Source organism: Sciurus vulgaris, assembly GCF_902686455.1.
Source record: "Sciurus vulgaris genome assembly, chromosome: 16".
NCBI lineage: Eukaryota > Metazoa > Chordata > Mammalia > Rodentia > Sciuridae > Sciurus > Sciurus vulgaris.
In genome coordinates this window covers 7915942-7927208 of record NC_136477.1, presented here as the reverse complement: position 1 = coordinate 7927208, position 11267 = coordinate 7915942, and the positions used below count along the sequence as shown (strand labels likewise).

At 41.1% G+C, this 11267-nt stretch overlaps 1 protein-coding gene across 1 annotated transcript; it reads right to left on the bottom strand.

The window, feature by feature from the left end:
• Positions 1-6883: 6883 nt before the first annotated feature.
• On the bottom strand, positions 6884-7822 carry LOC306646114 (olfactory receptor 7G3-like; the record flags this gene model as incomplete). Its single annotated transcript, XM_079114581.1, has 1 exon — positions 6884-7822. The coding sequence occupies one exon, from the start codon at positions 7820-7822 to the stop codon at positions 6884-6886; it is 939 nt and encodes a 312-aa protein (XP_078970707.1).
• Between the last annotated feature and the right edge of the window lie 3445 nt (positions 7823-11267).

Sequence of the window (11267 nt, the reverse complement as noted above, 5' to 3'; positions counted from 1 at the left end):
GGGAAATTATGGTTTGAACACTCGAGTTTTGAAGACACATTCAAATCACACCAAGGTTCATACTCAGGGTAATAAATGCCTACCAATAGGCTGTTTGAGATAGGACAGCATCCTGATTTGTAGCATTTGGCAATTTCTGTGAGTGTGTTGGCGGGGGGTGGGGGGTGTGTGTTGAGAATCAAATCCAGGGCGTCCTGGGTGCTAAGCAAATGCTGTACTACACTGCACCCCCAGCCCAGCAACTTCATTTCTGATTCAGTAAGTCTAGGGTGGGACCAAAGAGCCTGCATTTCTAATAAGTTCCCAGGTGGTGCTGATGCTGCCTGTCCAGCAACTTCACTTTGAGAATCACTAATATAGTACATGGAAATTTTCAAGTATCTAGTACATGGCAATAATCATAAAATCACTACCCAGAAGCTCCTATTGTCTAAAAACCTGAAACAAAACCAATAACTAGGCTTGAAAGAAGGTTTTTATTCAGGGTCCTTTGGGAACTGCAGCACTGGGAGATCCAGGGTCCAGTAGCAACTGAATTGTGTTTTTATTACCAAACCCAGGTTTGGAAACTCATGCCATGGGAAAACCAATTCAGAGAGGAAATATTTGGGAGGGAAAGAAAGGTTTTACTCAGTGGGCAGAGAAGAGGCGGCGGGGGCGGGGGGGAGGGGGGTTGCTCACAAACCAGTTCTCAATTACAATGGGTTGAGGGGTTACAGATAGAGGATAAGAATAATGAGAGAGTGGGACAGGTTGCTAAGAAGGAGGATTATTGATGACTTTCAAGAAAAGGCATAAATCTTCTAGGAATTTAGGTGCTGCTGCTTTTCCTTCCCTTTCACACTTGGTTTTTCTGTTCTTGGCGGCTGGTAGGTATGAGGAGGACACTAGGCCAATCTAGGTCAAATTAACCCTACATTGTGGCCCAGGAAAAAAACATTTCTCAAATGATAAACATGACTACTGCAGAACTGAGTAGAATATGACCGAAAGGTTAAGGCAGCAGAGGAGACAGACACAACCTGAAGGCAGAGACGCCAAGCATTTCCACCCATTCCAGCCACCCATTTGACATTAATATGTCCAACATAAAAGAGTCTATGTTTTCTGAAAAGGAGCCTTCCCATCCTTGGAGAGTAACCTAGAGAACAGTTGTAAGGAATCCCACAGAAACCACGCCAGACATGGGAAGTCACATAAGGGAATTTATTAAGCAAACAGAGTGTCTCCCTGCCGGGTAAGAGAGAAAATGAGAGGAAAAGAGAAAGGAAAGAGAAAGGGCACGCGCTAGAGAGAGTGGAAAGCTAGGAGGAGGAAAAGCAAGTGTGTAGGAGAGAAAAGCAAGAAGGGAAAGATCCAATGTAAATCAGATGGAGCTCTGTTCTCTGATGGGAATGCAGATCTAAAGAGTTATGTCAGCAATCTTCATATATGTGCAATGTTAGGTTCCAAAGTTACTGTAAGGTGGGCAGGAACCAGAGAAGGGAGCTGATGAAACACTGGTTATCTAGCAAAAGAATTCCTTCCTGCCCAAGAGCTGTGTGTCTGAGATCAATGTACTGCCATGCAGTTAGGCATCTTGTGCCCCTGCCCAGGAGCTCTCCCAGGCTCCAGGCATGCCACAGCCATGAGGTCATCAGAGACCCCACTCTCAGTCACTGTTGTCCCATTTTTGCTACTGCGCATTACACTCTTTCTTAAATGTCATTTTAAGAAGTTTACATATATTGACTCCTGAGTCTATATGAACATTAGTTAACACAATTTAAGATTATATCTAAAACATGAATTAAAGAAAGGCTGAGAGAGCTTTTAAGTTTCCTTTTGTGTGGCAAAGTGGTAAAATGCTTTCATGCTTAACCTTTAAACAAATCAGGCTCCCAATAACTTTTAGAAATACATTTAACAAATTTTACACATACCCTATTGATGACAGGTCCTATAATAGAACATTAAATGATAGGTTTACCATTGCAGACAAGTTTAATTTGGAGAATAGCAACTTGATAAATTTTCTGCTTTAAAGGCTTGTATACCTGGAAAATATGAACACATTTAATATACAAAGAACAATGTTTTTAAGTATGTTACTCCATGGAATAACTTTGTAAATAAATTAGATATCTCTAATAAACACATTTGAGTAATCCCATACATATTGACTCTAATTCACTCATCTTATTGTAATAAAACCAAGATATCAGACAAGTGTACCAACAATATTTGCCATCTCTTTCCTGTTGAAGAAAAGTCCTAGAAAAATTGATGTTAGACATTTTATAAACATCAATATTTTATTAGTGTGACCACCTAGAGACTTGTGAGTTAATTTTAAAGACATTTTACTTCTATTAGTTTACTGAATTTAAATTGAACCTCTTTAAATCACGTAAATTAAAAATATTTGGGTCCATTTTTAAATTTTTAATTTTTATTCGTGCTTATATTTAACACAAAAGCAAAGGCCTTGTAATGCTTATCTCCATTGCAATGTAACAGATGTTCAAAAATAACTCTAGAGTTGGATAAAAAGAACTGATCAAAATCATTAACCTAGGTATGTAGGATCAAAATTGTGAGCTCAAAAATACAACCTTTAAGAAAAACAAAAGTCCTAGAAGAAAAATGATAATGGTCATTAATTATAGCATGAGAAAATGAGAAGGAGAGAAAAGGTGAAAGGGAGAAAAGTATTCTGAGTTGTAGACCAGGAGAAATTTAAAATGGACACTTTTTTTTTCTTTGGGTTTGAGACTGGTCTCCCACTGTGCCTTCCTCCATTTACATTTCAATGTAAGCCTTGACTGAGATCTGATTCTGAAAGGGGCTAAAATGTTCTAGCAGAAACTTGATGCTTAGGTCCTTTTTACCCTTTTCCCTGGTTAGTAATTAATTTAGGTTTGGAGACAGAAAATTGTCAAACAATTATCTCTCACTACTTGTGGAGAATGGGGCTGCTTATATCACATGGGGAAGCAGGGGAAGATGGAGAAGCAGGGTCTGGAGGCGCTTGAGCCTGCAGGAAGAGCTAAGAAGCAAGAAAGAAGAGACTTGAAGATAAGTAATCCCTTTCCATCTGCCCACTCGCTCACGGAAGCTGTGTACCATTACACAAACGGATTTTGATGGCTTTAAGTCAGGGGTCAGGTGAAGGGTTCCCAGGGTTGAATCTGCCAGATTGGAGGAACCAGATTCCATGGTGGGGACTGATACAGCCGAGTCTGTGGCCAGGGCGTCCCGAGGCCAGAGTACTGGGCTGGAGATGAGGGGCAGCACATTGATTGTGTTGTCATACAAGCACCAATGTGTGTGCCGGGCAAAAGCCGAGAAGGGTTTGAGGACCTGATATCAGGGTTTTTGAGTACGAGTGCATGAGCGCGAGATGAGCCTCAACCCTGAGAGAAAATCAGGAATCCACTCGGCAGATAAGACCGACTATAGGGGCCTGCTGTAACTATAAAAGTTGTGGCTGGGGGTACCCCCACCCCTCAGCCACCTCGAGGGTCCCGGATAAATCGGTCTAGGGGAACCAGCCTAGAGGACTCACCAACCTGAAGTCCGGTGATGAATGCAGAGCAGAGCGTTCAGGCAGAATGGAAGGTGGGGCCGTATCGGGGGCACTGGGGCATTGGATGGGGTTCCACTCACTTAAGAGACAGTGGAAGATCCCATCCCAAGTCATGGCACCATTGTAAGGAATCCCACGGAAACCACGCCAGAAACAGCTCCCCCGCCCATTCTGTTGTAGTCATTTTCCCCGCCTCCCAACCACTTTTCAATCTGTGAACTCCTCGCTAGCTATGGGTTCCTCAGTCAGCTTGCGAGTATCCTTCTCCGTTATTGGTCCCCTGTTAGCCCGGCTGAATTTAACCGCCATCTTTCCCTTCTTGCTTTTCTCTCCTACACACTTGCTTTTCCTCTGCCTCGCTTTTCACTCTCTCTAGTGCCTGCCCTTTCTCTTTCCTTTCTCTTTTCCTCTCATTTTCTCTCTTACCCTGCAGGGAGACACTCTGTTTGCTTAATAAATTCCCTTATGTGATTTCCCATGTCCGACGTGGTTTCTGTGGGATTCCTTACAACAGTGATCATCATAAGCCACACATCAGAGATATTATCTATCCCAAAGCTACTGGGAGACAATAATGTATTGCCCAGCTGTGTGACCCCTCAAACTAGCCATTTTTAAGTCCACTAAGAGCAAATGAAGCTAAAGGGTTTATTTAGGATTTTCCTGGTAGCAACTCAAGGGAAGGGACAAGGGCAGAATTTAAAAATGCAAAAACCACAACTGCACAAATTGGATTTTATAGATTACGTTTGGTGGAGGCAAATGATGCATTGGTTCAAAGTCTATTGGTTATCGTTGATCAGAAGCTGTGGATACAGCAAAAGCAAGCGCGGATCCATGGTACTGTAGCTCCTGGGGTTTAACGGAATCACAGATATTCAGTTGAGAACATGCATGGGCCCAACACCCTCAGTGACTTCCCAGCTCTGTGTAGGGAGCTCAGAATCAAAGTGCAGTCATCCTGTGATCTCAGTTTACACACATGCAGTTTAAAAAGTGGAGGTCCCTGACTCTGGGACCTGATCACTCATAGATGCTAAACTCATTCAGGAAACGTGACTTGATGGATAGAATGGGGACTTTGGAAAGGATTGAGTATTTTCTCTCACGTGTGGAACTAAAGAGAAAAAAAGAAAAAAGAAAATCTCACAAAAATACAATGGAGGGCAGTAGAGAATGGGAACAGGGAGGCAGGAAGAAGAAAAGAGGAAGCACTTGGGAAGAAAATTGACCATATGATGCTACGGGCATGTGTGAACATAGCGCAATGAGTCCCACTCTTATGCATAATTCTAATGTGCCAATATGAAAATACATAAATAGGAAAGAGACCAGTAGAGTAGACAAAGCGGGTCAGGAGGAGGGAGAGAAAGGGGAGGTACTAGGGAATGAAATGGAGCAAATTGTTTTATGTGCACCTATGAATATGTCACAGTGAACCCCACTGCTATTTATAACTGCAATGCACCCATGAAACACTAAAAGATAAAAAAGAACAAAAGAAGGTGAACTTTGAGTGGGCAGGCTGAATCCAGACTTTAATTCAACCAAACAGTTCTACAACTTTGAGCACCTTACTTGAACTCTCTGTGCCCCTGTTTCCCCATCTGGGACACAGGAACTAAAACTACTTCAATTAAAAATGTTATTTTCAAAAAGTACATTAAAGAAATCACTATGCAGAGTCCAGGGAAGGATAGGGTGCAAGAGAGGCAAGTCAGGCACCAGGCCTGGTCCGACCTCTGAGGGAGGGTGGGGCCAATGTGAGCTTCATGTGTTTACAGGCTCATGAAGGAAGGGTGAGGGTCAAGGACTCTCCTCTTTGGCCTGGGTCCATAAAGGGATGGGTCTTAAAAACAAGAGAAAATGGAAAGAAAACCAAGTGGAAGCATGGAGCTACAACCAGGCCTCCCATCATCAGAAGCACCCAGGAAAAGCTTGCAAAACTACCAGGTGTTCCCATTGAAGTAGACGTCAATGCGAAGATGCCCAGAGATAACAAAGGTAATTGTATAAAGACAAAGCATCCAATGCACCGGGAAGTTATGAAATTATGGATTTGCACTCAATTCATGGTCACCTGAATGAATTGCAATCAGTCTATGATTTTTTAAAATATATTACATGTATTATGATTTATACAAAAAAAGAGAACAAAAAAATCAGTAAACATCCGCAAGGTTTTAACATGATTAAAACCTTGATTTATTGGATATACATTGAAAAATGCATTCAGTAGTTATAGAATGCAGATTTATGTTTTAGTGCAAATGGAACATTTACTAAGTTTGACCACAAATGATATGTAAGGCAAACGTTTAATTTCAAACTGTTGAAATTACATAAAGAATGTGACCACCAGGCAATTAGGCTAGAAACAAACCACCAAAAGATAACAAGAGGTCTCCAGCATTAAGCAGTGCTTTTCTAATTGGGCATGGTGCTACATACAGGTAATAGCAGATACTTGGTAGACTGATGCTAGAGGGTCTGAAGTTCTAGACCAGCCTGGGCAACTCACTGAGACCAACTCAAAAACAGAAATGAAAGTGTTAGAGACATAGCTCAGGGGCAAAGCAACCATGGGTTCAATCCTCAATACCAGGAAGGAAAAAGAAAAGAAAAATATTCATTTCTACACAGAACATGGATTATATAAAACTGTAACTGAACTTTATTTAAATTCATTTACATGTATGGATTCTGGAAGTATTGAGGATTTCCACCCTTAAAGGGGAGAGGGTGCAGTAAGAACTGATTTAATGAATAATTAGTGTGGTGGATTGGTGGTAAAGTCAGTTGTAGAGCGGTCATGGAGTTGATCCCCAGTAAAAAAAAAAAAAAAAAGAAAAAAAAGAAAAAATGACTCCAGCGATTAATGTGGAAGTGTCCAGTACACATTGATTGATGTGAAGCTGCACACCTGATGCTCATTCCTGTGATTTTGTTGATGCTTTAGACAGCCAAAATTCTGTACATATAAATGTTTTCAATTACCTTATACATCCAATATATGTGACATATTCCCCAAATCAATATTTCTTGCACTATGTTACTTTGCCCATTTTATGGATGAACCCAGAGTAAGTTTGCTGGAGGGTCACAAGTTTGAGGGCAGCATAGGCAATTTAGTGACACTCTTGTCTCAAAATAAAAAATAAAAAGGGCTAAGAATGAAGCTTGGGGGTGGAGCACCCCTGGGATCAATACCTATTACTGAATAAAAGAAAAAGGAAAGTCAGAATTTATGGTGCACCCAATATTTCATTTGCTTTGTCTCATTCTGGAAGTTCATACCCAGGGCAATTGACAGAATCACAAAAAGGAAAATATTCCTAAAATGAGTTTTCTCAAGGCACCCTTCATGTCCTTGTTCCTCAGGCTATAGATGAAGGGGTTCAGCATGGGGGTGACCACAGTGTACATCACTGAAGCCAATGTAGTCTTCCTGGGAGAATCTGTAACTGCAGAACTAAGGTAAACTCCAATAGAAGCCCCATAGAACATCAAAACCACAGAGAGGTGAGACCCACAGGTAGAAAAAGCTTTGTACTTTCCACCAGTTGATGGGATTTTCAGGATGGAGGAGACAATTTTAGTATATGAGAATATTATTCCAGAGACAGGACCAACCCCCAAAAGGATGGTTAATAAATAAACCAGGATGTTATTAATGAGAGTATCAGAACAGGCCAGCTTGAGGATCTGAGCAAGTTCACAGAAGAAGTGGGGGATCTCCACCTGTTTGCAGAAAGACAGTCGTAGCAACATTAGACTATGGAGCAGACCATCCACAATGCTGATGAGCAGAGAGACCAAAACCAGCAGGACACAGAGGCAGGGGTTCATGATGACCGTGTAATACAAGGGGTGGCAGATGGCCACATAGCGATCATAGGCCATCACAGTCAGCAATAAATTGTCCATGCATACAAAAATGAAGAAAAAACACACCTGAGCAAGGCAGCCTGCGTAAGTGATGGCTTTGCTTTCTGTCTGGATGTTCAGCAGCATCTTAGGGACCACAGTGGAGGTGCAACAGATGTCAATCAAGGACAGATTGGAGAGGAAGAAATACATGGGGGTGTGGAGGTGGGAGTCAGAGCTGACGGCCAGGACGATGAGCAGGTTCCCAAGCACGGTGACCAGGTACATGGTCAGCAACAGGCCAAAGAGGACAGGCTGCAGCTGGGGATCCTCAGAGAGTCCCAGGAGGAGGAATTCTGCCACATGTGTTTGGTTTTCTGGATCCATGTTGTTGAAGACTCTGCTGGAGGAGGGGGACATGGTGACAAGGGAACACACATAGAGATCAGTGTTGGACAGAAGACTTTGGTCTGGGACTTAAATTCTAGAAATATGTAGATAATTGTTTCCTTCAGATTCTACTTTTCATTAATTTCTTCACACAATAATAGAAATTTATGTATCATGATACATTAAATAAAATGTATTTATCTAGTGATAAAATACAAAAGCAAACTTATGTGTATCAACATAAGTGAATTATGTGTATTGGCAGTATCACATTCAAATGCCATTTATAAATTTAGTTTTAAATTGTACTAGTTTATAAATACAGCATCAAACCTGGTAGATGAAATCATTTTCTGAAATAACATTAACTATGTAGTTAACACTATTGCTCTGAATCAATTCACCATTGCAAATCTATTTCAAAAATTGTGGAAAATTAAAGTCTCACTTCCTCTATCGTATCATTGTGAGAAATGGTATAATTCATCTTTCCTTTGCACATTTTATATTTTAAAATTTCATCAAGTCACCTGTTTGAAGAAATAGCCTTAGCCATGAGAATTGATTTTTATAGACTGCAATTTGTCATTCATTCCTTGTTATTATTTAGATATGTGGTGTCCCCCCAAAACTAATGTGTGAGACAAAGCAAGAAATTTTAGAGATGAAATGATTGGGTTATGAGCATCTTAACCTAACTGTGCATTCATCCTCTGACGGGGATTAACTGGGCTGTAACTATAGCAGGTGGGTGTGACTGGGGGAGGTATGTGATGGGGATGTGTACCCTTGGGGTTCATATTTTGTTCTTGGTGAGCAGAACTTTCTCTCTGCTTCCTACTTGCCATGTCTAGAGTTTCTTTCCTTCTCCATACTCTTCCACCTTGATGTTCTGCCTCACCTCTGACACAGAATAATGGAATTGGCCATCTGTAGACTGACACCTGTGAAACTGTGAGCCCCAAACAAACATTTTCTCCTCTAAGATTGTTCCTTCAGGACTTCTAGTCACAATGGTGAAAAAGTTAACTAAAACATTTCTACCATGAGACACTTATTAAAAAGACTGAATGAGCCTGTGTATTGCATCTACTGTAAAATTTCACACCCACTGCTATGGTTTGGCTGAACTCCTGTGTTAATGCAGGAATGTTCAGAATTTAAATGATTGGGTTATGAGAGCTAATCAGTTCATCATAGTATGAGGGGATTGACTGGTATTAACTCTAGGTAGGTGGGGTGTAGCTGGAGGAGGTAGGTCACTGGGGGCACATCCTGGAAGGGCTCTTCTACCCTACAGTCCCTGCCTCTCTGTCTTTCACCCTCCTGGCCACCCTGATTAGCTTCCCTCTGCCATGCACTGCCACCATGTTGTATCACCTCACCTCAGGCCCAGAGTAATGGAATAGGTCCACCATGGACTACACCTCTGAAACTTTGAGTCAAAATAAACTTTCCCTCTGAGTTCTTGTCAGGCATTTTGGTTATAGTGGTGCATAGCTGACTAACACACCATAATGGAAATTTCCACTGGATCTTTAACAGAAGGATATCCATGATCTTTTGGAAGAGCTGATTCATTTCTTTGGTCATCACGTTTCTTTCATTTCTTTGGCTGCTTGGAGTCTGATGTGTGAACTCACCACTATTTTATAGCCACAATAGTATGGTTAATTTTCCCCTGGTTTCTGCTCTCTGGGAGATGTTTCTATGGCAATGGTTTTGAAATTATACCCCATCCCACTCTCTGAGTACCCCTGAGTGCCTTCTACCCTGTGTGTTTTTGCAGAGCACTCAGAGAGGTTAGGAAAAGTCCAACACCTCCTGTGGACTGTGTCCAGGCCACTCCACCCAGTAAACTGAGTCCTCATTAGGACTTTCAATTGTCCCCCCAAAATCCAGCCTCTGGAATTGTTAAATATGGGTGATGGACTCTTGGCCATCCTCACTTTGTGAAAGTAACCTCCACATCATGGTTAAGTCAAGAAGTCAGCAGGAGAGAACAATTCTAAGAGATGGTGGGTAAGCCTATTATTGTGTTGTAATGCAATAAAAATGAGGCTATTCTACTTCCATCCCTGCTGTATCAAAGGACAAGAGGTGAAATCAGCTAAGCACAAAAAAAAGACAAACACAATGTGCTCTCATTGATAATATGGAAGCTAAAAATGTTGAATTCATGGAAATAGTACAATAGTGGTCACTGGAGACTTGGAAGGAGAGGTGCAGGGGTGACAGAAGAAGGACCAACAACAGGTATCAAGACACAGTTAGATAGAAAAAGAAGTTCTAGTGGCCTGCAGCATTCAGATGACTGAAGATTCCAGCAACTTATTTTATGTTCTTGAAAGAACATGAAGAGAAGGGCTGGGCACACCAGTGCATGCCTGTCATCCCAGTGACTCAGGAGACTGAGGCAGGAGGATACCAAGTTGGAGGCCAGTGTGGGCAACTTAACCAGACCCTGCCTCAAAACAAAACATACAAAGAGTCAGGGGTGTAGCTCAGTGGCAGAGCACCCTAGGATTCAATTTCCAGAACAGCAAAAATTTAAAAAAAAAATAGATATACAAAGGTTTCTAACCTCCAGAAGTGATAGATAATTAAGATAGGTCAATTACCCCAATCTTACCATTGCATGTCGTATACAGGTATTGAATTATCATACCACACCTTATAAATATGTCAAATTATGATGTCAATCAAAATTTTTAAAAATTTTAAGTATAAATCTATTCATCTCAGTATTTGAACTTTGAGAGGATACGTATTCATACCTGAAGTGGAGGAGGCCAGTATGCATGAGAAAACAAGGCAGATGGACAAGCACTTTCCTCTGCCTCTACTTTGGCCAGGGTATGGGGAAAGCATTGTTGGATGAGTCATTTCTAACTAAAGACTCTTTGACAGTGTCAAGACCATATGGTGTTCTATGAAGCAAGAGAAGGCAAACATTGGTCTACCTGAGGGAGACAGAGGGGGAACAAGTTGAACCAAGTTAACCTTGGTCCTTCAAGTAATAATGCACTATGGGCACTAAACAAGAAAATGTCTAAGTGCTAGAGACATAGCAAATACTCCATAGATATTAACTATAATTACTCTTGTTATTTTATTAGTAGTAGCACAGTTGTTTATAAAACACAGGAAGTTGTGATACAACAGGAAGTTGTCCTGGTACACTATGAAGAGAAAATGTTCAGTTTGGGGTAGGAGGTTCCCTTTCCCTTGGATTTTCTCTAACAGTCTGTCATCTGACCAATTGTTACTCACCAAGTTATACTGGAATTAAGAATAGGGGTCATATATTTGGAAAAATTTAGGAATGTAAGAAAAGAGACTTTGAAGTTTTCTTGTGTTAAAATAAGGTCCTCAGAAAATTTAAAAAAGAATTGCTAAATGACTAAGCAATTCCACTTCTGGGTGCAGTAACTACCAAGAA